This window comes from Phoxinus phoxinus (assembly GCF_949152265.1).
Source record: "Phoxinus phoxinus genome assembly, chromosome: 11".
Classification (NCBI taxonomy): Eukaryota; Metazoa; Chordata; class Actinopteri; order Cypriniformes; family Leuciscidae; genus Phoxinus; species Phoxinus phoxinus.
The window spans coordinates 13,961,492-13,987,143 of record NC_136886.1 but is presented as its reverse complement, the minus strand read 5'-3'; the positions used below and the strand labels follow the sequence as shown (position 1 = coordinate 13,987,143).

At 39.2% G+C, this 25,652-nt stretch overlaps 3 protein-coding genes across 3 annotated transcripts; all 3 read left to right on the top strand.

The window, feature by feature from the left end:
• The first annotated feature begins 389 nt into the window (after positions 1-389).
• On the top strand, positions 390-13,097 carry gpbp1l1 (GC-rich promoter binding protein 1-like 1). Its single transcript, XM_079629292.1, has 12 exons — positions 390-835; positions 1,924-3,022; positions 4,623-4,736; positions 4,909-5,038; positions 5,127-5,440; positions 5,648-5,723; positions 5,830-6,026; positions 6,200-6,340; positions 8,496-8,651; positions 9,180-9,289; positions 10,177-10,279; positions 10,469-13,097. Exons 3-12 carry the CDS (start codon positions 4,677-4,679, stop codon positions 10,622-10,624), a joined length of 1,443 nt encoding a protein of 480 aa, XP_079485418.1. The 5' UTR covers positions 390-835; positions 1,924-3,022; positions 4,623-4,676; the 3' UTR covers positions 10,625-13,097.
• On the top strand, positions 12,780-25,509 carry ccdc17 (coiled-coil domain containing 17; the record flags this gene model as incomplete). Its single annotated transcript, XM_079629290.1, has 14 exons — positions 12,780-12,992; positions 13,568-13,645; positions 13,731-13,784; positions 13,862-13,991; positions 15,101-15,242; positions 15,321-15,416; positions 15,663-15,796; positions 16,038-16,160; positions 16,344-16,519; positions 17,442-17,527; positions 17,656-17,856; positions 17,932-18,154; positions 18,283-18,393; positions 25,218-25,509. The coding sequence occupies 14 exons, from the start codon at positions 12,780-12,782 to the stop codon at positions 25,341-25,343; spliced, it is 1,893 nt and encodes a 630-aa protein (XP_079485416.1). The 3' UTR covers positions 25,344-25,509.
• LOC307007352 (protein NYNRIN-like) lies at positions 18,442-24,734 on the top strand. The gene is made up of 2 exons (XM_079629291.1): positions 18,442-21,369; positions 21,642-24,734. The coding sequence occupies exons 1-2, from the start codon at positions 21,294-21,296 to the stop codon at positions 23,009-23,011; spliced, it is 1,446 nt and encodes a 481-aa protein (XP_079485417.1). The 5' UTR covers positions 18,442-21,293; the 3' UTR covers positions 23,012-24,734.
• Positions 25,510-25,652: the final 143 nt, after the last annotated feature.

Here is a 25,652-nt window from a genome sequence, read left to right as displayed (position 1 = left end):
TTCAAAATGTATGCAATCTGATACAATTAGTCTGAACAACAAAGAAATGCATATAAAATCCAATTATTATTTTCCAAATTAAAAGTTGTGTAGGCCTATTTACTGAATGACATCACGTACTGTTTGTGCAAAAGAAAAAGAAGGGATCAAGGGAATGTGCTGTTTACCTTATTTGGTATGCACATACAATGTTGATTCTACAAATAGATCTTTGTGAATTGTTCGAAATGTAGATATTTTTTTCTGAAAAAGCAGCTAGTGCAGCGTTATATAACATTATAATACGCAAAGTTGTCACCTATCCCTTTTTAGATTTAGGAGACAACGCACACCTGGTTATTTTTTCGTTAATTCACGTGTACAAATGCCTGTGACATCCTTCTTATACTGTCTGGTGAAATCAGAAACCGTGGACTCAAGAATGCTTTCTGGTAGAGCTCATTTGCATTTGCGCCCATTTTGCCATGTTGTTTACATAAGTTTTTGTAACTATTTAACTCAATATATTTCACGAGTAGTTGCAAACTTTAAAAGTCCGCGCTGTGTGTGTTTCAAGGCCTCTCGAGAGACTAATTCCTCCAGCTGGCTTGAGCTGGGGCAGAATGTTATGACGCGTCGAGCGCGCTGTGCTCTGCGATCGATTAGCTCGTCTGTGCAGAAGTAGACAGGAACAAGCTAACGTTAGATGGATTGGCAAAGTCGGAACGAGTGTGATTAAAAACACAAACAAAATACAGAATCAGACATACGACAACATCTAAACTGTCAAATTGACTTGACAAGCGGCGCATCGTTGTCTTCGATTAAGTTATTGGGATAGACAAGGGATCAAAAGGTAGGTGTATAACGAAATGTTTATTTGGTTTGGTTTGGTGTCGAGAGGGAGCCATTTTACAACACTTTATTCCTGCTCGGGATGCTAGCTTAGCCTAGTTCGCGCCGTGGCTAAAACAACACGTATTTCGTCACGACACAAGTCGGAGTCGTTATAATTCACCCCTATGTAGCCGTCTAATGATGCCTAAACGTTTCTTTTCTCTGAAAAGTTTAAATTTAACCAGTCAACGTGGACTAAAAGGTTTATGCACACATCGAATGGCCTACTATGCTAGCTGTGCCGTGCTAGCGAGTGTTCAGCAAGTAGTAAAACGAAATACTATTTACTCGTAATTTGCGAAATTGTCTTGGTATGTTGACCTACTGTATGCGCCAGAACGTTTGGACGAGCATATTAAGTATTAGTTTGCTATTATCACAAATATATTTCAAAGTCAATTCTACTTCATATCCTGCAGCTAACTCTTAACTCTGCTTGTAGTTTACTTCACTTTACTTTGTTTTGCATTATACAAACAAATTGTTTATCTTATTGTAATGTTAGTTAGAAAATGTATGGCCACATTTCATATAAAGTCCCCTGGCAAGGAGATGATTAGCCATGTTAAAAGGGTAGCTCCCTCAAAAATGACATTTATTTTCATAATTTACTCTCTCTCTTGTTGTTTCAAACTTGTATGGTTTTAGGATGAGAAAAATAGATGTTTGGCAGAATAATAGACTGACAGCCTCAGTCATTATCATTCACTTTCACTCTTTTTCCATACAGTGTAAGTCAATTGTTACAAGAGAGATGTCATTCTGCCTATTATCTTGCATTTTCCTCTAAGGGAGAAAAACATACATGTTTGGAACAACAGGCAGATGATGGATGAGTAAATAATGAGCAGAATGTTTATTTCCTTAAAAGTAGTTGTAGCACATTTGTAACCTGTCAAGGCAGCTTATTGTACTGACAAACTTTTATGCCTTGGTAGTTGTTTTCGAAGACACCATTTGTGACATATGAACATTAATTTAGCTATTTCATTCATTCATATATATATGAGACATAAATTGATCTAAATATTGCTTGCTATTTTACAGAGTTGGTCTGCAGATTATTTGTGAAGATCTGGAGGAAGAAAGACTTGTTGGATTTGTGACTGCAGGATTTTAAGAGACCCAAGATCTCCCAACATGCAATAATACAATCTGGAGTACACCTGTTGTATCACAGTGAATGTTCAAGGTTTGCTTGCACCTGGATGCTTGTTTTGTCATTGAGTTTCATTTGAATCACCAATGCACGGTACATTGCGTTTAAGCAGAATCTTTGCAAATTGGCTTCAAGTTACTCACCTGTGGAAGTTTCTTCTAATTTGATGAACTGGAAGATCGGAAGTGTTGTTAGGAGGCAAATCATATTTACTTCCAATTTTTTCGGTAGCCTAACGTGATATTGGTTCACCAACCATTTATCTGCCATGTGGGCTGATAATTAAAGATGTCAAGTTTTCATTGTTTGGTTCACTGAAGCATCCAAAGTATGAGCTGTTGAAGGATAAAGCAATTCTCATGACTTTATAACATAAAGCACTTCTAGCTATTGTGATGTGACAAATCAGCCCCCCTCCCCTTTTCGCCCTGACGTAGCACCTTCGCTGTTTTGATGAGGTGAATATATTCAGATCACCACTTTCCGCAAACCAGCATTGTGTGGTACAAACCCACTCTCCGTTTTTTTTTCTGTCGCTGTGTGTCTTCAGCCGAAAATGAGTTCGTAAAGGAGTTTCTGAGTGTCAGAGCAGGCACAACGTGCTGCTACCACAAGCCCCCAGAATAAGTGACTGGACTTGTATTCGGTCGCCCTGAATGCACACAATCATCGTCGGTGAACTAAGGGTGTCGTGGAGAGTCACTCTGGCATTACAGATCAAACGCATCCACTACTCGTCCACAACTACACGCCATTGATCAAAAACAACACGTCACCATCTTTTCCATCACCTAACAATTTCACTTTGGGCTGCACAAGTTTCACTTCCATCCCCTTCTTTGCACCATCCTGGAAACTGGAGTTTGCCTGTGGCAGGAGCTGCGGTTGTCCTGAGGCTTCAAAGCCTGTGAAAGTGCGTTGGTTGGGCCCTCTACACAGACACAGCCAAGGACAGGGCCATCGAACTACAGAGCCTTTGTCTCTGGGGTAAGAAGCCACAACATTTAGCTAGAACGTTCCTTGGTATTGTTTATTTTGCACTCTGAATTAGTTACCTCTTACAGTATGTAATGAAACATGAGATTTGCCATTCAGTAGAATTAGTTGTTTTAAAGTTTGTGGTTGTTAAATCTAAACAAAAAAATCATTCATATCAAGGCCAGAATAAGGTAAGAAATGTAAATATAAATAAAACAGAAAAAAACAGAAATGAGTGTTTTAATGTTTAACCTAGAAACTGCTTGTCTTTAAAAAAGACATTAATTATAAAATTGGCATGTCAAATTTTTTTTTTTTTATATATATATATTTTGTTAACACTTTACAATAAGGTATTTAACTAACATAAACTAACCATGAGCAATAGCCTACATTTGTTACTATCTTTGTTAACATTAGTTAATAATAACACAGCTGTTCATTGTTTCTTCACGTTAGTTCACAATGCATTAACTAATTTTAACAAATACTACATTTGATTAATAATGAAGCATTAGTAAATGTTTAACTTAACTTTAACAAAGACTAATAAAGGCTGTTTAAGTGCAGTTCATTTAACTAATGAAACCTTATTGTTAAGTGTTACCCATTTTTTCACCTCAATGTTTAAATTAAAATGTTGTAACTCGATATTCCTGTAAAAATGACAGACTTCTCTCTGGTGATGTATGCTAGAATTCTTCAATAATTTATTCCGCTTAAACCCTACCCGTCCAGTCAAGTGTTTTTTCTGATAGGTTCAAATATGTTGGCCAGCTCCTTCACTCTGTATGGAGCCTAGGGCTGTCACAGGTGTGATTTCTAAAGACACATTTTTCAATAATATCTGTCAAGTTGTTGGGCATATTTTATGCATGGTATTCCAGACATAATTTTTAGCACCTTTAAAATGCAAATATAACTGCAAGCAAGCCATTTGTAGGTTGATTTCTCCGAAATGTGGAAACACTGTCCAGTGAACACACTGTGGTGTTTTCAAAACATAGCCTATTCTCTTCAGCCTGACTCCGTAACATTGGCTCAACCAATGACGTGAGTTTCAGGTGAAGACTGTTTGTTTGCCTGACCTTTGTTTGAAAACAGTCATTTTGCATTTGTTGCTGCTAAAATTTTACTTTTCACCTTTCAAAGAGTTTTTATGGAATATTGCAGTATTTGTTATAAATGATTTATCCATGCATGCACATCATTATTTTTACATATGCCCTTGTAATATTTTATCAAAAACATTAATGTCCCCCCCCTCCTCGCAACATCAAAAATGATGATGTTTACACGGCGCAAATGCTGGGCAATAAGGTTGTCCAATGGCCAGACGAGTTTCAATACTTCCCCTCCACCAACCTGTCACTCACATGAGACGATTGCAGAAATTAGCAAACGACAAGGATCCAGTCAAAATCAAGTCCCACCCTACATTTTTTTAAGTGAAAAAAGCCGTTTCACTCAGATATACTATAAAAAAACACAATTGCAATTTCCATTTCATGATGACTTTAAATTTGTTTGCATTAATGGGGTATGGGAGTTTTTGTTGTTGTAGTTTAGTAGATTATGGTGACGTGATGTTTGTTGGTTGCATTGTCAGTTCAGGCCATGAGGTTTGATGCCTCCATCCACTGACGGGAGACACTGGACCTAAATGGCGCAGCATGACTTTGTTCCTGCCTGGCTTAACTTCTCCACGCCTCAGTCCGCCAAGGTATTGTAATGGATTGTTGACTTTTTTTGACCTGTGCATTTAAAAAAATATATAATAATCAGGACCGCTTTACTCAAAGGACTCTCTTAGTTCTCTTGACCCCAATCATTCTTTTCTAAAATAAGCTTTTTAAAGTAAAAACTGTCTGTGTGATTTATTTATTTATTTCCAGTCCCCTGCTGCCCCCCTTGAGAAGCATGGAGAGCACTTTCCCCGCGGAGACAGCCGGCCGGGAGTTAACCGTCGCAGACACAACTCCTCAGATGGCTTCTTCAACAATGACCCACTAAGAGCCCCTGGAGGTTGCTGAACACGCATCTAACTTTTCTAACTTTTTTGGGGGGGGCTTTTTGACCTGCCCTGTGTAAAGGCTATTCATTTTCTCTTCAGGTGACGGGTGGCAGCAGCCATCTCTATTGAGGCATGACTCTGTAGACTCTGGTGTTGCGAAGGGGAGTCAGGGGGGATTGGGAGGCGGATCAGGGTGGAAGGAGACCCCCAGCTGGCATGGGGTACCGAGGGGCCAGGAAGGTCCTCACCACCACCATGCTCGGCATATCAAACGTGGAGGTGAAAGGGACAGACAAGGAGGCCACCGACAACGTAATGGAAACTTTCATCCACGCAAAGGTGGCTCATATCAGGACAGATATTCTGATGAGGAGCGCAACGATGACAAGCTCAAGTTTGTTGATGAGGATTTTGTAAGTATTTTTTCCTTGTGTAGTGAAGTCACACCCCTACCAGGCATGAGTTCACTGCTTATGTAATTAAAGCGGTTTAGTTATTCTTTTACATGCCTTTTAATGAACTGACTGCAAAGCGGTTTAGTCATTCTTTTACATGCCTTTTAATGAACTGACTGCATAGTTAGTTTGCATTCATGCCTTCTGTTTTTATGTGAATTTTAGCCCTCCTTGAACCCAGAGACAACTGGAAAGCCAGCAAGTCAGCCTCGTGCTGTCGGGACTCCAGCAGGAGTATGGGGTAAAGTTGCTTTTGTTTATCGAGTCACAATGTTCCAGTTGCATAGAATTCAAAAGGTTACATTTATTGGTTTGTCCTGAATTGTTTTTTGCAACTTCTGTTACAGAGAACCCTCCTAGTGCTAAGCAGGCTATGTCTAAGATGCTGGTCATTAAGAAAGTGTCTAAGGAGGACCCCAGTGCTGCTTTCTCAGCTGGCTTTGCCAGTGCTGGCCCTCTGTCCGCCAATGGTTCTAAAGTCCCCATCACTGGACCCAGTGTCTACAAGAATCTGGTGCCCAAACCTGTCACTGCCCCCACTAAGGTACCGAGCTAGGGGATTTGAAAATAGTACTTGCATGATGTTTGTAATTTGTTTACACCAGCTTATTGAATCAAATCACTTATGGTGAGGTTTTTTCCTAATGTTGTTTTTATTATTATAGGTCAATTGTGTCGTTTTCGTTTAATAAATAAAACCTTTGTCTTATTTTATAGTCTGGCCCATGGAAACCCAATGGAAGGGAAACTAAAGTGGGTTTGCATTTTTCTGGACGGGATTCAGCCTTCACCAGCCCTGTGTCTGTGACCAAACCTCTGACACCCGTCAGTGCACCTGCCCATGGCACTTCTAAAGAGGTAAATGACCAAGTCAGGCATGGAGTTTTTTTTTAATTATTATTAGTAGGTTGTAATTAAACCAATAAGCGGAGTCATTTTAAAAAGTCAGAACCAATAATTTTTTTTGTTATGCAAGAAACGCACGCGTACATAAATATTTATTATTTCTATAATTAAACAAGAACGTTAATAAGTTTACAAAATCCTTACCAGATATGTATTTCATGAATCTTGCATAACAATTCTTACATTTTCTTAAAACTCTTATGCAAGCTTCAGACTACATGATTTTTTTGTCTGTTACAATAGTCAATGTGTCAGAGTATGTGATTTTGACTCCTAAGTTTTTGTTGTGTCATGGACAAGAAACATGTCTTTCTGACCAATCATCTCTTGCTGTCTTTAAACCTTTCGCATGTACGATCACACCAGTGTGATCAGTCTTGGCTGGTCCCTGGAGGTGTGATTAGAACGATCAGTGCATCACGTGATCAACTTCTAAATTCAAGTGTGTTTTCGCGCGTTGGCTGGCGCTGAGACAAGAGACGGACTTAAACAGTTGTCATATTATCAACTATTCAGAGTTTTCAACCACATGATGTGTATTTTATGTTTCAGACATTTAAATTCACATAAGTGCTAAAAAACAGTAAATTTTAGAGTTTGTAAAATATACACTAATGTCTGGAAGTGGCAATAATAATCGTTTCCATTATAATTAGACGACACGTTTTATTCATATCAGAGAGACATTGTGTAAGTAACTTTAAAGTTTACTCTATTCTTCTCCCAGTTCACCGGCCACTTACTTTCATGTATTTTGTGAGAAGTGGATGAATTCACGTGTTGTAAATCCAACAGATCCGATTCCATGAACTGAGGCATAAACTAACATGGCAGTGCACATCGCGTATATAGCTCAACTAACGCGATCATTATAAAGGTGTTTAAACAACAAAAGGCATTTTTGACAATCGGAATATCAGATATTTCATGCTATACCTAACAAATTTGTGAATATTTTGAATTAAAAAGGAAAAATTATATTAAAGCAGATCATCAGTCATTCAGCGCTCTTATGGCTGTGCTGTCATGTGACAAGCAATGACACGTCACCATGGAAACAATAAAGGGACATGTTCTAAATAACGGTCGCCTTGAAAAGCTAACGCTTGGGGGGTCAGCCAGAATATTTTAAATTTATGTGTGAAAAGGTTGACAACATGTGTGATGTCATCAAGAAAGCGGAACTAGCGACTAACTTCCAGAAACAAGAGCGTAAACAAACAATGGCTACCAAAGCGAAACCCATCACTGGACACGTTCCAGGATTGGACAAAGAGGACAGTATGGAGTATTGTTGCTATAGTTTCACCAGGCAGCACCAATACCATCATCCCTCTTTCGTTTCACCATGTTTAAAAGCTGTGTATGGTCAAGTTGCTAGTCTTTCTCTCGGGACGTCGTAAAGTGTCACAGATGCGGTGTCTGTTGTCGTCCACTATGAAACGCTATTAAAAATAAAATGGTTTATTCTTGCTTCCTGACGCCCAATTGTCATCTACGAATGCCCTCGAAACTCGGGCTGATATCGTGTAGTCTGAACCCGAGATTAAAGACAATTTACCATTCAATAAACACCTTTTTCCAAATCAATAGAAGTCCGATTTTATAGGTTTAATGTATTCAGTCCATTTACTCCATATTCTAAAAAAATATTCTGTCTGGGTCTTTAAAGATTCCATCACATAGGTGGCTCTGTTTTCTTGTAGCCTTTGTGCTAGCTGCATGGAGAATTAACATCAGATTTTTATCTTTGTTGTTCCACCCTTCAAGTGAAATATTATCAACAAAATTGTCACACAAAAAAACGTTTCCAAGTCCCCTTTAATCTCTTGCCAATAAGGAACTGGTACCTGATATTCCTGAATAATATTATAGTGGTTGGCTTCATGTCAACAAATTATTTCCTTGTATCATTGTACAATGTGGACATAGGCCAAATACACAAACAGATGGTGATTGAATGAAAAATGTTTACTACATAATTCTGCATTCTCCAATATTCATTAAACATCAGAATGTTATCATGTTTATCCATAGGAGAATATCAATAATCAACATGTCTGCTATATTTATCTGTCCATCTCTCTCTCTCCCCCTCCCTCCATAGCCACCCTCCAGCACCACCCCTCCCATAGACATCACCCCCTCAAGGCTAAAACTGATGCGCCGCAGCACAGACCGTAAGAGTGAGTTCCTGCGTGGACTCAAGGATGAGAGAAACGGGGATATGAGTGACTGCCACAGCCCAGGAGCTCCAGCAGAGGTGCAGATGTGTTCATCTCTGATCTGCTGTCTGTTAGCTGTAGTAATAAGCAGATTAATTTGCCTTTATTTGCTCATTTTAAGATTGGCGCAGATATTTGCGCTTACATCAGTTATATTTTTTGCCATTATATTAGCCACCAGCCTCTGGTTTTTCACAACAGCTATTTAATATAAATGATTATAGTGTTTCTCTGCTTGAATATGATGCATTAGTTATTGCTTATTTTCATGGTTTCAGTTTGTGTTCACTAAGCCAGTGTAATTTTAATATTATTATTATATATTCATTTTTTTTACACTTTTTTTTTATTTTTATTTTTTTGTCATTTCAGTTAGTTTCCAAAACAACATTTCTAATTTTTGTTTATGCTTTTAGTTTTTCATCTAATATTTAAATTGTATTTATAGTTATAGAAATAGTTTTAATTAACAATAACAACACTGCACTAAGCAGTTGATTGATTTTGATTCTGCCTCATATTTGTGTTTGCTAAAGCCTTTGTTTGTGATTTATCTTTGTGTTTAGGGAGAGGGAAGCACCCCTGAACCAAAAGAGAGTCATGAGAACGGCATCTCCCACTCTCTCAGTGACTCAGACCCAGAGCACTTGTCCAGCTCTCTTGAAGCGGAACACAGGTCAGAGCAATCTCATACACAAATTCTTCAACACATCAGACATATATAAGCTCCGTTCCAAAACCTACATTTGCAAATTACTTCTAATATCTTAAATGGTGTGTCGCAAGTGACTCATTTGGAATGCTTTACATGGGCACTGGGCAACTACATAGAGGTGAAACTCGAAAAATTAGAATATCGTGCAAAAGTTATAATTTTGATGATTATTGCTTACAGCTTATGAAATCCCCAAATTCAAAAACTCAGAAAATTTTAATATTACATGAAATCAATTTTAAAAAAGTATTTTAAATACAGAAATGTCGGGCCCTCTGAAAAGTATAATCATGCATATGTACTCATTACTTGGTTTGGGCCCCTTTTGCATGAATAACTGCCTCAATGCAGCAAAATAAATAAAATTTTGCACGATATTCAAATGTTTCACCTGTATATCATACAAATAGCACTTCTCATGCATGTGGAAGACAGTTGAGTTTACAAGTTGGCCGTTAGCATGTTGCCAAGTTAGTATTTCAAAATTAAAAGCATAAAAATACAGGTTTAATTTTATGGTAATATAATGCATTTTTACTTTTCTGATAATAGAATACATCTTTTTTTATTTTAATGCATTTCATTAATTAAAAAAATATATAATTAGCTTATTTGCAAGCAAATTTCCCTTGGTTCAAGCACAATTTGTTTTCACTCAGTTCATTGCAGTTTATTTGAGATTTGATTTCCTCATGAAGGATACTTTCAATGCCACCTTATCATTTTTTTTTAAACTATGTATCTTTGATAATTTGGAAGCACACTTAAGATGTAATGCTACCTCCATAGGCAGCACGCTAGGTTTTTAAACGTAATCCACATATTCACACGTGGATGCTCTCTGACAGGTTGCTGAAGGCTATGGGATGGCAAGAATACCCAGAAAATGATGACAACTTCCAGCCCCTCACTGAAGACGAACTCAAAGAGTTTCAAGCTAAAACTCAACAGGTATGGGAAATGCATTTAGTGTCACTTTTATTTTTAGTTTATTCTTTGCTTAAAGTGGAGTGAGTGAGTGGAGTGAGTGGAGTGAGTGGAGTGAGTGGAGTGAGTGGAGTGAGTGGAGTGAGTGGAGTGAGTGGAGTGAGTGTGAGTATATATATATATATAAATATATGTGTGTATGTTTTTTGTCAGATGAAGAAGATTGGTTTTGGGCGTAATGGTGTGCTCTTAAAGCCACGTAGTGTGGCCCTGCTGACCTGGAGGAACACCCCAAACCCTGGCCTGGAAGAGGGGTCCGAATCTGAGACAAGCAGTAGCAGCCAGACCTCCGATGATGATGATACCTAATGTGGCTTTAAACACCACTCCCACATTTCCCTTTCTCTCAATCTGTCTCCTCCATCACACCCAGTTTTTTCAAGCTAAAAGAAGAGAGAAAATATTCTTTTCATGGACAAGGAACATCGGTCATATCCCGGGCGGAGAGAAAAAGAAATCACTTGTCACCTCATAGGCGATGTCTTTCTGTTTGATCCCCCACCCTCTCTTTTCTCTCCTTGTCTGATTTTTGTTCTTTATCCTGAACTAGAAATGTCAAAGAAAGCCACATGCACCCCTCCACCAGATCTTTTTTGTTTTGCTTGGGGAAAAAAAGACTAATTCATAATAATAACACCAATTATAACCGTGATTTAACGTGAAATATGACATCATTCTGAATGTTCTATAAAATGGCTTTGACACCTTTCTAAAATATTTTTTTTTTCCTTTTCGCGAAAACAATTCGTAGCATTAGTGTTAAGATGAAACAATCATTGTGAGCCGCTGACTGCGACGTTGCTCCCAGTCCCTCATAGAAATGAACTCAAGCCAGTCATCCCTGCAGCAAGGAAGAACTAAAGCAACACTGAATGGACTGTCACATGCAGTCTGGCAGCTAGAACATCAGTCCATTTCTGGCTCCAGTTTCAGCAAACCCTGCTCATTTTCACGCTTCTCATTCTGCAGAATCATACTAATATACCTGATTTCATATGTCTGCCAAGTACACACGTGAGAAAACAAAACCTTAAAGCTTGTTTAAAAGTTAGTTGCGGAAGAGTTTGTTGGGAACTGGTTTTTGAATAAAGGTAAAGTTTGGATGGAAGGGTCTATGTTTATGTTGCGTTCTGGTACGCCAGATGAACATACAGATGTTCAGGTCACTAATGTTGGGTTCTGTTCTGGAAAACTTGAGGTTCAAAAAAAAAATCATTAACCGACTGTCTTCTTTCTTGCCCATATACGATATAAAAATTGTTTTCTTCTTCTGAATAATCTAAAAGCTGTTTGATTTAAATCCTGAACATTTCAGAGTTCTATAAAAAGCGTTCTCGTGCTTATAGAAATAATGCTGTGGCAATCATTTTTCAGAAGCTTTACATTCATTGCATGTGGATTGAGAAGGGGTATTCAATAAACACAAGACAGGTTTGATGAACTCATTCCCTCACAAATCCCAAATAAAATCTACCCAATGGAATAGAAGGCATTAAACATTATTGGGCTTATGTAATGTTTACAATGCAGGAATTAATCCAATGTCTGGTTTGTAATGACTGTGAACTTTCTTTGAGCGATTCAGTAAGATGGCTTGCACATTTTGTTCTGCTATGTTGTTCCTTAAACAGTTCATTTTGGGAGCTGAGTTCTATCCCTGCTGCTGGCAGTGAAGTAGAGGTCCATCTTTAAAAGTTCTTTATTTCATGAGGGACTGCTGGTGTAAATTGTGCATCTCCTTTTTTTTTGTACCTTGTTTTTGCTGATAGGGTATAAAATTGCTTTATCACAGATTTAAGTTTCTTTTTTAATTTTGGTACAGCTGTAAAAATTCCCACATAAATAGTTTTTTTTTTTTCTTCTTTTGTTTGCATTATATTGTTTCTGCAGCCTTGATATTCAGGGTGGATTGTAAAAAAAAATATAAGAATAAAAAATTGTGAGTTTTGGAAGATTAAGATTATTTTGATAACATTATTTACAGATTTGAGAAGATGAAAGGTGTCCTGTATGGGTTTATCTGTATGAGACAAAGCAGGCATAAACTACTGCATCACAATGAAAAGATCGGAGAAAGAAATTGTAATAAATATTTTGCATCAGTTTGCCAAACATGTCCAGCCTTTCGTTTTCTACTGAAACTCTTGGGAAACATTTTTTATGTTGTATAGGAGGGCAAATGGTAATGTTTAAAATATGCATGGAAAATATCAAAATAATAAGCTTAAAAATATTCAAGGGTTTGATTCCTCCTGCTCTTAACTTCCATTCTTCACCACTCCCCTTTCTCCAAGGTGATTGTAACCAACAAACAAAACTTCAGTCAACAAATACAGTACGTGTTACTTGAGGCAGACGCTCCAGTGTCTAACATTAGTATATTCCTTCTTCTTTTTTTTAAGAATCATCCAATTTGTGGTCTAGATTTTGTTTCAAGTTTAAAAAGGGAGTTATTGTTGGAGGGATGGAAGGTTTGGGGGAGTTAATTTGTCAGAATTGTAAAATGGAATTTCATTCTGCTGGACTGTTGGATAAACACAAGGCCAAATTCTGCATTGGCACGGACTTAAAAGATCCAATAGCTCTATGGAGAGGACAAAGGGGATTTACAAACACAGAAAACACAGCTCTGAAGACGGTGCATCCCAAAAGGGCAAGGACACCTGATTTGATTGTTGTAAGTTGAATATTACTTATTTATTCCAACAACAACAAAAACTGCAGTTAATTCATTTACAATATATATATTATATATCATTTGAATAAACAATTCTAAATTGTTTTCCATTTTATTATGTCCCTTTATACACTAATGTTCAAAAGTTTTGGGTCAAGATTTTTATGAAAGAAATCAATACTTTAATTTGAAAGGATGTGTTAAATTGTAATAAATGCTGTTCTTTTGAATTTTCTGTTCATCAAAGAATCCTGAAAAATAAGAAAATACCAAAGAGCACAACTGTCCTGTCAAGATTGATAAGACATTTTTCTTGAGCACCAAATAAGAATGATTTCTGAAGAATCATGTGACACTGAACACTATGTACTAATGACTGCTGAAAATTCAGCTTTGCCATCACTGGAATACATTTTAAATACATTTCATATTACAATTTTAAAAATTAAAAAAAAGTTTAATTTAAATAGTTATATTGTAATTTTAAAATAATAATTAAAAACAACTCTTACCTACTCCAATTTTTTTAACAGTATAGCGCAAGTAATACTATGTTTGCTTGTTCCATTGGCCAGTTAGAACAGAGAAACTGTCAAGTGGATCAGAGGGAGAGTTCACAGGAAAATACTGCTCTAAACAAACTCACAGAAGAGGTACCGGAGTCAGGACCACATACAAAGATACCAAATCTCAAGTTCAAAGAGGTTTTATGCAGCATCTGATGATCTTCTGTTTTAGTTTCGAAAACTCAGGATCTCATTTGAACACAACCAGCCCAGAAGACAGACAGAGGTCAGTTGCACAAATCTGTTTAGATTGTAAATAGTGTTTGTATTATTGGTTTTGGACATTGTGAAAGTGTCCTTCAGGTCTCTGAGGAGCAGGGCTCACTCCAGCAGAAGGCTGATGAACAGAGGGCTCTTGACTTATGTAAAGATCATGAGCAGAGACTGGCTGAGATCAGGGCACGCAACCATCAGCTGGAGAAGGAGAGAGAGGGTAAGCTGGGGAATGTTGGGAAGTATGTTAAAAGAAAGCTACACTCTTAAAATAAAGATTATTATGCTTACATGAAGAACCTCCAACATCTATGGAATCCATTGCACAAGGTTCTTAATAGTGGAAAAAAGCTCTTTAGATTATTAAAATGTTCTCCACAAGGCAAAAATGGTACTTCTGAAAGATACGGAGCCCCTAAAGGGACATCATGGTGGGAAAAAAAAGCAATGCTTTTGCATTTCCCCGAGAAACTTTGTTTTTCGCTTGAAAAACCTTTTGAGTTCTTTGAGAACGAACACAAAGTTTCTTGGCGGAATGCAAAAGCATTGACAAATATGTACATATAATTAATATGTAACAATGACACCTTAAAATAAAGTGTAACCAAAGTTTTTAACTGTTAATCATTTTCAAAATTGAAACCAGCCAGGGTTAACCACAACACGGATTCTGTCAGACTTTCAGAATCCTTCATCACTTGAATTAAGATTATAATCATTTCATCTTAAAGCACAGCCACCACAAAATCAGACTTTAGCACCTCTTTTTACTTTGAGATTTTTGTATTGCATTTTTATCACTCGCCATGGTGACAACTCTCAAGACAGGTTGTCTGAAATGACAACTTTCAATGACAAAATGTTTCACTTAGCAACTACAAACCCATGCTGTGGTTGAAACCCCTCATGTATCTTAAAGGCAAAGGAACGTGTCAATTAGTGTGTTAATTAGTTAATTAGCGGGCAAGTGGCGCTGCGCAGACCGATCTGTGAATGACATCCACAAAAACGACTAGAGAGCAAACGGACGTATGCTTTGGAATCGCTCTCGCTGTACTTTGATGTCCTACACCGATCGGTCCGCGCAGCGCCGCTTCAAGTCGAACACACCTATCGTTCATTTGTTCTGCACTACTCTTTGTTATCATAATGAGAAATGTTTCTTTAGCACCACATCAGCATATTATAATGATTTCTGAAGGATCGTGTGACACTAAAGACTGAAAGCATAGCTTATATATTTTTTTTTATATATTAAAATAGAAAACAGTTAGGAACATGTTAATGTTCATTTGTTCTGCACTACTCTATTGATGATGTTTATCCCAGATATCGAACAGAGGCTTGCCGAGCTGGGAGGGCGGGAAAGGACGGCTCATCTAGAGGAAGTTCTGCAAGAGCTGAGGAGTAAGGAAGAGAGGAACGAGGAGGTGCTGCATCAGCTCAGCTCTCACATCAACTCAATGAAGGGGTAAGCGAGATTAGGGGGAAACCAAGCGTTCCAAGAAGCTATCACTTTATGCATGTTTATACTGTGCTTATATTGTAGGTTTAATCCAAATGAAGTCCAATCTAACCCACCAGAGGAAAAGAAGACCCATGTCTTGATCTGTTCTGTGGACGGGCCCCTCTCCGCTCAGATAAGGTCTTTTTTTAACTCAAGTTTTTTGCATGATAAAAGAAGTGAGAAAAACATGAACTTACATTGAAAGAAGTACGCAAACCATATCTAGGGACAATAATATTAAATGTGGCCAGTTATGAACTGAAAACCCCTAAGCAACCTAGAAATCAATCAACTGCCTAGTAGTCATCTACAACCATTTAGTGCCATCTTAGCAACCATTCCGAACAACACACTAGCACTGTGCTGGATTTCTTTTTGTAACAGAGCTTTGCGTCTGGCATACATGCAGTCTGGTGGTTCTGATCCAGAGGTTCTTGCCCACATGCATGACCTTCAAGCAGAAGCCATTACACTGGAGCAGGCAAGACCTAGAGCTGACGGCAAGACAAAAGGAAGAAGTGAGTAGTAAAGACAATGAAATGACTGCCAATTTTTTTTCATGATTGACAGGACTTAAGGTTTAGGCTCCTCCTGAACCTATGGAACTTCATTTAATTTTGAACAGTGTATTATATTTTATAATCTAATGCTATTACATTCATATATTTTTAAGTGTGGCTTAAGTGTCTGCATACTTTTATTGTACAGTACAATATTCTTTCAAGCCCCAGGCTCATTTCTCGTTTCTGTCCCAACCAGGGATGAAGTCTCCTCACAGAGTGTTAGACCCTGATGTTCTTGCTGTGGAGCAGGAGAACCAAAAGCTTGAGGAGGAAATCTTCAGAATCCAGCTGGCCAGGGAGAGGCACAAAGGCGAACACGGTATCTCTGTTCCTCACATGATAACAAATAAAAGTGATCTGAAGCTTTTCATATAAAACTTGTTCATTCTTTGTGTTCTAATTTGTATGCTTATATATGCACTAAAATTAATATTTGACATTATTTGAATATTTTAAACATATCTGAATACATTATTTGAATATTTGATATTATATTGATCAGGGCTCATTGATATCCAGAAGGACCACATCCATCAAATGGCAAGCCTCCAAGCTGAGATCGCCTTTCTAAAAAGAGAAATAGACAAGGGGCGAGACAGAAGACCACCCCATCCTCAACCTCCCCTGCCTATGTTTCCTGGATCTTCTATGGCCCACTCACACTCTGCTCTGACACTGGTGGGCTGAGTTAGCCAAAACTTAGTTCATCGTGTTACTGACAGCTAATGTGTATGTTAATATTTAGTAAACCACAAAAATCTGTCTGATACTATTTTAATGGTATGTCTATAACCGATGAATGGCTGCTATTAAAATGTTATACTGTATTAAATAAATCTTAAAGTAAATGAGCTGTTTTAAATGCTGCAAGTAAATTTAGGCACCACAACAGTGAATATAGAATGAAAAATGGATATTCATTTTACAATTCACTACAGATTCCAGTTAGCAATGTTATTAAAATATTTGTGTTTTTAAAGATGAACTTTTGGTGAGTGGTAGATGATGGCAGTATCTAATAATAATAATAAAAATATCTAATATCAGGCAATAACCAATGTGGTACCAATATATTGTTCATTCCTAATGATAATTACTGTTCAAAAGTTTGGGGTCAGTAGATTGTTTTTTTGTTTTTGAAAGATCTGTTATGCTCATCGCGGCTGCATTTATTTGATCAAAATTACAGTAAAAACAGCAATATCGTGAAATATTATTTACTGTTTTCTATTTGAATATATTAGTGTACTGTATATTATATAGTTATTATATTAGTGTATGTTATATGGTTTATTCTTGTGATAGCAAAGCTGAATATCTAAAGTGTCACAGATTCCTTCAGAAACCATTCAAATGAAGTTCTTATTATAATCAATGTTTTAAAAAAATTTGACACCATGATCATTTTTTTATCAATAGAAAGGTCAAAAGAATAGCATTTATTTAAAATAAAAATATTTTGTAACGATACAGAAATGTCTTTCTTTACTGTAATTTTTTTAATCAATTTAATGCATCCTCGTTGAAGAATTAAAAATCTTACAGACTCCAAACTTTTGAATGGTAGTGTATATATATTTTGTTTTTACCAATATTGCAGGATCAGAGTTCAAAACAATATTCATTGATGGGTTCCCATGTAACTGATCCGATGGAAGCTCTTGGTCCAGCTCCTTATGATCCTGTGTAAGACAAATTTTCTCTCTGGTTACTTTTCTTTTTCTTATACTTAGTCCCTATAGATGAATACACGTAACACTAAATGCATTACGATAGGATTTAAATCTTGCGATATTCTGTACGTGTGTGTACAGGGCTGGCTTTGTGATCTTCTATGACCTGGTGATGGGTTTAGAAGCTACTTTGAGATCAGTGCGCTTGTTGGAAGGGTTATACTGTAATGGGGAGAAGTTGGGACAGACCACCCCAATGCCACCTGTGCAGTGCCAACCATTACTCTCCACCAAGAGTCCTGGAAACTATGCCATACTGGCTGTTAAACAGCCTGTGCCAAGGTAGTTTGGTTCAGACATAAATATGGACACAGAGTGGATATATGTTTACATGATCGAATTTGTGCTTCATTTCAGAGTACAACCATCTCCAAATCTCACTTTGGTCTTGGAGATTCAGACTTCTAAAGGTCTCCATTTGTACAACTATGAAACCAAGGACTTGGTTACTTGTGGCTGGGCTAAACTTGAACTTTTTGATGAGCACAACCAGGTTCACAGCGGTCACTGGAGACTTCCCTTCCGCTCTCTCCCAGTTCAAGCGTCCCTAAGTCCAGTTCAACTGAATTCTGTGCCACAAGTATGTTCACCAAATACTAAGAGCTTAAGAGCCTCATTAGACGTTTGAAGTCTTTAGTCTAGGTTAAATGCTCATAGAGCTTTAATGTACTCTATTAAATCAGACTAAACTGCTTCTTTCTTTCTAAGCTGGGTAACATAGAACTCTGTCTTCGGGTAGCAAATGCTTGTCATGGAGATGTACAGACTCTTGCAAAGATTGACATCAACAACACCAACCAATACAAGTATCCATCAATGGTATGCAAAATGTTTATCAAGATATTTCCTATCTAAAGACACTTTTTAATAGCAAAGCTTACAAAGGTTTTGATGAGCCTATACAGCAGGGGTATCCAATCCTGCTCCTGGAGGGTGAAGGGTTGGTCAAAATCCCTTGTCTCTTCAGTCAGTTATATATATATATTTCATTCCATATCCTTTTGAAAGCTTACATTACTTTTATACAAATCAATAATCAAATATATGCATTATCACATAATCATTTCTATATTCTTTTGTGCTTGTGAAATTATATTTTCTCTAGAGAGCAATGCCATTTCTCTTCCTTCCTTCCTGAGGAGCTATGTTTTGGTTAACTGATAAAGCAGAGCTCAAGCACTCTTTGGCCTTGGTGATGTTATTTGGTGTTGTTCTGTGTGTGTGCGTTTGACTTTCTACATAGGCACTGGGGACACAACGCTCAGCCATACTGGCGCTCTCCTCTAACCTGCGAGGTCAACGCTGACCTAAATCTGAGGATTGGCGACAGCTATCCTAACTAATGGCGATAGGCACCTTTTATCTGCTCACATGTGTTAAATTGTTTATGGTTTTATGTTCTCTCAGCCAATCAGATGTATGATGATGCTATGCTTGCCCTTGCAAAATGGTATAATTGGTGTATGATTTTGTGTAAGGTAGAGTTGGCTTGCGACCTCCCCGTGAGACGTTGACGCTCGCTCTACCAATGAAACTGCAAACTATTCTTCAGTAAATTTTTATCTTTTTGATTGAACCTCACGACTCCTGGTCTTCTTTCTTCATATCTGGTCTCGGGTCTTATAACTGTTACCCCCCTAACAGTTTGGTGGAGGATGCGGGCAACCATTCTGTGGTGACATCTCTGGCAAATCAGCAAACAAGGTAGAAAGATTTTATTAAGTATTAGGGCTGTCTGATTGGAAGAGATTTTGAAGGGGAACGGGAGAGCTTCACTCCGACGAGGCGTGTGAAGATTATTTATACTACGAGAGTATAAAGGGTTGCTGTTTTGTTTAAAACAGCAAAAGTGAAACGCACTCTGTGGGGGCCCAGTGGGGCAATACTGGTGTGGTACACCACCCCAGCAGAGGGCGTCCCTGGATTAGGTCCAGTGGCACCGCAAAACCTGATCAATCTCTTCCATCTCAGATAGGGGATCCCCGAAGTTAGTGATTCAGGCAGATAGGGAACAAGATGTTAGTTAAATCAATAAAATAAAATTAAAATAGTAAAATATAGGGTTGTTTGCCAGGGATGCATCAGGAACGGTCCCAAACAAATAAATATATATATAGTCTGACCCAAATTGGCATAGACCAGTTTTATGTGACTTGGGAAGCGAAACATAATTTGCAGTTTCATTGTGTAGAAGTCTCACTATTGTTGCTAAACGTATTTTTCCGCCAAATTTATTGTTGTGGCTGCTAAATTTTTTTCTGTGGTGGTTTTTCATCTGTGACCAATAAGAATGACTGATAAAGAAAAAAGTCCTGACCAAATGGAAGAGAGCGAACGCTGTAAACAGCTCTGCTCTGACGAGCTCAAATCAAAGAAATACGCACAGCTCATTAAGAAAATGGTCAGTCAGGGGTTTGATTCTGATTGGAAAATCACACAGCAGTTAGACTGGCTGCAAACAAAAAAAGAAGCTGATAAAGTCAAATTTTTATCCGTGTTTGCCCTATTCATGGATTTGTAAGATGGGTGGTATACCAATAACTCCTGAAAAAAAAAAAGAAAAAAAAAAATCCCTAACATGATTAATGGGTGGTCCAGCTTGATTGCTCAACGTGATAGGATGACAAAAATTATCGGACGAGAGATAGGATCTGATCTGTGCAGTTTGAGTGAAGGTCTAAAGGCAGTGTGTGATCAGGCTGAGAGAGCTGCGAAATGTGAGACGGTCTCTCGTGCTCCCTCCGCCCCCACCATCTCTTCTCAGACTGTTCAGGCGGCAACTTTAGCCGGTCAGACTGAGAACCAGTATGATGGACCCTATGCTGAGGTGCGCGGACTATTGAATGTGGCTGTTGTAACCAATCGATCTTGAAATCACTTCTGAAACTTTGTATATAGAAGGTCTAAATGGCAAACAGGTGTATCACAAATCTGTTTCTGTCCCTCTAACCATTTCTAACTCTAAAAATGTATATTGGACTGAATTTTGGGTAGGAGAAAACACTGTAGGGACAATTATTGGTGTTTACATTTTGAAAAACCTTGAAGCTGATGTTTTGCTTTCTAAAAATAAGCTAGTGCTTGGCTGCAATGAAACAATTCGCTTATCTCAGACTGGCCCCCACCATGAGGAGAGATGTGCAGTGGCTGATTCTGTGAGTATCGCTGAAGTTTATAATTTCTAAATTCCCAAATGTATGGGCAAAAGACAAATATGATTGTGGTCTGGCACAGATTCAGCCTCTGAGCATTCCAGGTCCCTTGCATGAAGCCAAAAGACAATACCCTTTGAGAAATGAAGCACGAGAGGGAGCTGAAACTATTCAGAATGTTTTGAAGGCCCTCCAAAACGGGGGAGTCAAAGTGAACTTGAAGAAAGCACAGCTAGCATTACCTGGAGTGACTTATCTGGGACAGATTGTGGGGGTGCGTGGCCGACGCATCCCCCCCGAACGAGTTAAAGCTATTATTGAACTTCCAAAGCCAAACACTGTCACTGGTTTAAGGCAAGTGATGGGTCTTTTGAATTACTGCCGCCGGTATGTTTCTGAATAGACTAAACTCTCTAAACCACTCACAGAGGCACTGAAAGGAGGAAGACCTGGATCGGATTTGATCGACTGGACTGAGGAGATGGAGGAGGCTTTCGTGAGTATCAAAGAAACTCTTGCTTCCTCCCCAGCATTACGACATGCCGATGCCAGCAGGCCTTTCCACCTATGGACATGGGTGGGGACCCGGTCTTACTCCGCTGCTCTGGGTCAAAAGGTTCTGGGCCGGAACTCGTATGGGATGGTAGGATATTATTCTGCTCCTATTTCTGTGTCAATGGCAGGGCAACATCCGTGCCTGTTGATATGTGACTGTGCAGAATGGGCAGTGACATTGTGACACATCAAAAGGTGATACTGCACACCAGACACCAGATTTTGAAACTGTTAACAAATACCCGTTTAGGCTCCATCTCTAATCAACGACGAGCCAAATGGGAGACCACTCTCTTGTAAAAATGTGGACATACAAATTGACATTGAAAACTGCTATCAATCCTGCCTCCTTGCTTCCAGAAGAAGGAACTGCACACAACTGTGCCCGACTGATCGAGGCGGACAGCCAAAGCCCTCTTCAATCTGAACCCCTGTCTAATGCTATGAACTTGTTCATGGACGGCTCCAGCTTTCATGAGCAGGGAACACGCTTCGGCCCCGTATGGAGGCGCAGGGGATTTCTGACTACTGCAGGACTTCCTATCTCACATCAACAGCAGGTACAAGAACTTATGAATGCCTGTGATCTTCCCGCAGAAGGAGCAGTCATCAAAGTCACCGGGCACGCTACTGACAGCTCCCCGGAAGCCAAAGGGAACCACGCTGCAGACGCTGCTGCCAGAGAGGCTGCAAAACTGACTGAATCATGTGTGAGTGTGATGACTCTTTCCCTTCAGGAGAATGAAACTTCCAGAGACATTTTTGAACTTTATGCAGAGGATGACCCTGAAGAGATAGAACAGTGGACAAAGTTAGGAGCACAGAAAAATTCTGAAGGACTTTGGAAATTTAATGGACGCTTTGTTTGCCCTGTTTCTGCTCGAACGGAACTTATGTCCTTGTATCATGGGTTGGCACATGCAGGGCCTGAGAAATTACATGCAATGATTTCAAAAACCTGGTGGTGGCCAAGGCTGAGGGCTTCTTGCACTGATTTCTGTAAGAGATGTTTAGTATGTCTTAAGGTTAATTCTTCCTCAAAGCTGAAAATTCCCTTAGGACATGCCCCTCGACCTCAGGGTCCGTGGACACACCTCCAAATTGATTTCATAGGTCCATTGCCCCCTAGTGGAGGGTTCACATACATTTTAATGATTGTTGATCTTTTCTCCAGATGGGTGGAGGCATTTCCACTGAGAAACTGCACCGCAGACGCAACCGCAAAAGTAATGTTGAATGAAATTTTCCCAAGATGGGGCTTACCCTTACAAATTGATTCAGATCAGGGTACACATTTCACGGGAAAGGTAATGAAAAATGTCATGAAATTGATGGGAGTGAAGCAACACTTCCACATCCCGTTTAGGCCTCAGTCTAGCAGCTCCATTGAACGTACAAACAGAACACTCAAAACGTCATTGAGAAGGAGATTGTTGGAGTGGGGGAAGGCGTGGCACGCAGCTGTCCCAATTATTATTTTAAGTATGAGAGCCAGCCCTAACAAAACTACTCAGATCAGTCCTTTTGAAATAATGACAGGTCGTTACATGCGACTGCCTTGGGATGCTCCCCTGCAACATGAGGGACCGTCCAGGCCATTGAAAGATGTTTTGCAAAATTATCTGAAGGCTTTGGATAACTGTTTACGCGATACACGAGTTAGTGTCAGTGTCCGACAAGCAGAGAGAGATAATGTTGAGCAAAAAGACATGCCTGCCTTGCCTAAATAGGTGACAATGTAATGTTGCAAAGAGAGATTGTTTCTCCTCTAGGTCCAAAATTTGATGGACCTTTCCAGGTGCTCTTGACAACTAATACATCTGTTTTACTTGACAGAGGGGTTCTGGGTACTGTCTGGAGACATTGGTCACAGGTGAAACCACTCGATAAAGGTTCCAACCAAATCACCGCATCATAATAACGAACTGTCTCGTAAAGGTCTGTCATTTATATGTGTGATAGTGTAAAATTCTGTAACAATGTTTTATCATTACAGATGGCGGAATCCGACGATAAGCTGCTAATTCTTTAGGAAAGTGAGGCGGGCCATCATTCGATTGGTACTCCCTCTCTCGTTTGTGGCTTTGATTATAATAGCCTTATCATTCCTGATGTGGATTCAGATTTAAATTTGGACCGGTAGACTTCATGCGTTCTCCACTCACTGGGATTGTGAGGAGATTGATAACCGTCCATCATGGGTTCAATACCCATGCCTAAATTCAACTGAGGGTCTAAATTTAATTCCAACCATGTATCAGAACGTTAATGATCGCTGCTATCGCTTGGACGGAAATGAGACGGTGACCTTTTGGCTTGGTCACTCCCCAAATTATCCCGGTAATACCCTCATTATGCAAAAAGGTCGGTGGGATAGAAGTGGAGGCGTGGGTTGGCTCTTCTATGTTTTTGTGTGTGTATGTGTGTTCGTTTCTTCTTCTCATATATTTGCAGGTCTTCTTGCAGTAAGCTGAATCCTGCCGAGGAGGAAAGCAGACTGATCAAGCTGACAAACCGCCTGAGCGATAAACTGAGAAAGAACAACATTGATGCCCTGTTGTGAGTGGAAGGTGGGAGAGCCTCGGAATGGGGACTGGAATTTTTAGTTTCCAGCATGTCCGTAAAGAGGCGAAGAGACTTTTGTGACCCGCCAGGGAAGCATTTGTCACCACTCCACCTTCCGTAGTGACCTCACTTGTTAGACCAGACGTGGCGGTATTGGGCCCCACATAGGTCTAAAACGGGGGACTGAAGGGTTGGTCAAAATCCCTTGTCTCTTCAGTCAGTTATATATATATATTTCATTCCATATCCTTTTGAAAGCTTACATTACTTTTATACAAATCAATAATCAAATATATGCATTATCACATAATCATTTCTATATTCTTTTGTGCTTGTGAAATTATATTTTCTCTAGAGAGCAATGCCATTTCTCTCCCTTCCTTCCTGAGGAGCTATGTTTTGGTTAACTGATAAAGCAGAGCTCAAGCACTCTTTGGCCTTGGTGATGTTATTTGGTGTTGTTCTGTGTGTGTGCGTTTGACTTTCTACATAGGCACTGGGGACACAACGCTCAGCCATACTGGCGCTCTCCTCTAACCTGCGAGGTCAACGCTGACCTAAATCTGAGGATTGGCGACAGCTATCCTAACTAATGGCGATAGGCACCTTTTATCTGCTCACATGTGTTAAATTGTTTATGGTTTTATGTTCTCTCAGCCAATCAGATGTATGATGATGCTATGCTTGCCCTTGCAAAATGGTATAATTGGTGTATGATTTTGTGTAAGGTAGAGTTGGCTTGCGACCTCCCCGTGAGACGTTGACGCTCGCTCTACCAATGAAACTGCAAACTATTCTTCAGTAAATTTTTATCTTTTTGATTGAACCTCACGACTCCTGGTCTTCTTTCTTCATATCTGGTCTCGGGTCTTATAACTGTTACCCCCCTAACAAGGGCCACTGTCCTGCAGAGTTCAGCTACAACTCCAATTAAACACACCTGGTCAGCTAATTAAGGTCTTACAAGGCATACTAGGGCCCTGTCCCAAATGGCACCCTAAGCACTCACGGTCTTCCTCTGAGTCCGCACTGTCGGGAAGAAGTCTGCTGCGGAGTCCGCAACAGTGCGGGCTCAGCAAAAGTGCTCATCGAAGGCACAAATTGTCCGCAGAGCGGGCGCTCGTGAGCACCCTTCTGAGAGCTAAAATGACAAATGGGACACCCTACAGTCTCACGGACTTAACAGATACGCGCACGTGGCAGCCATTGTAAGTCCACAAGACCGAAAGTGCATATGAATTGTGCCATTTGGGACAGGGCCTAGAAACGTCCAGACAGGTGTGTTGAGGCAAGTTGGAGCTAAACTCTGCTGGACAGTGACCGTCCAGGACCGAGTTTTGGCCTACAGCTTAATAAATGTGTCTTGTTTAGGTGGACTCAAACACATCTGCAATCCTGGCAACCCAAGAACCATCTTACAGATTACAACCCTCATCCAATCCATTACCTTCATCACTGCCACAGACAGATCATGTTGAGGAGTCCAATTATATTTGAATGACTTGAATTGATTACTGTACAAATAAAGTCTGCTGTAACTTCACACAAATTGTATTTCAAGTGACTATAAACAGATCACACATCTGTTGCGAATTATTGCATTTTAAAATCACGTTTCATTTACTTGTGTACATTTGTGCTTTTTGGCATCACACTGATCTAGAAACAATCATGCATACACATGGGTTGGACAATGAAACTGGAACACCTGGTTTTAGACCACAATGTATTAGTATGGTGTAGGTAGGGGCTCCTTTGATAGCCAATTCAGCATCAATTTGTCTTGAGAATGACAGATAGTTCGTC

Excerpts from the sequence above, each read along its gene's own strand:
- gpbp1l1 (XM_079629292.1), top strand. The coding sequence starts at position 4,677 with ATGGCGCAGCATGACTTTGTTCCTGCCTGGCTTAACTTCTCCACGCCT. Across the intron at positions 5,441-5,647 it reads AGTTTGTTGATGAGGATTTT|CCCTCCTTGAACCCAGAGAC; the intron begins GTAAGTATTTTT and ends TGTGAATTTTAG. Across the intron at positions 9,290-10,176 it reads TCTCTTGAAGCGGAACACAG|GTTGCTGAAGGCTATGGGAT; the intron begins GTCAGAGCAATC and ends GCTCTCTGACAG.
- LOC307007352 (XM_079629291.1), top strand. The coding sequence starts at position 21,294 with ATGGACATGGGTGGGGACCCGGTCTTACTCCGCTGCTCTGGGTCAAAA. Across the intron at positions 21,370-21,641 it reads GCCGGAACTCGTATGGGATG|AAGAAGGAACTGCACACAAC; the intron begins GTAGGATATTAT and ends CCTTGCTTCCAG.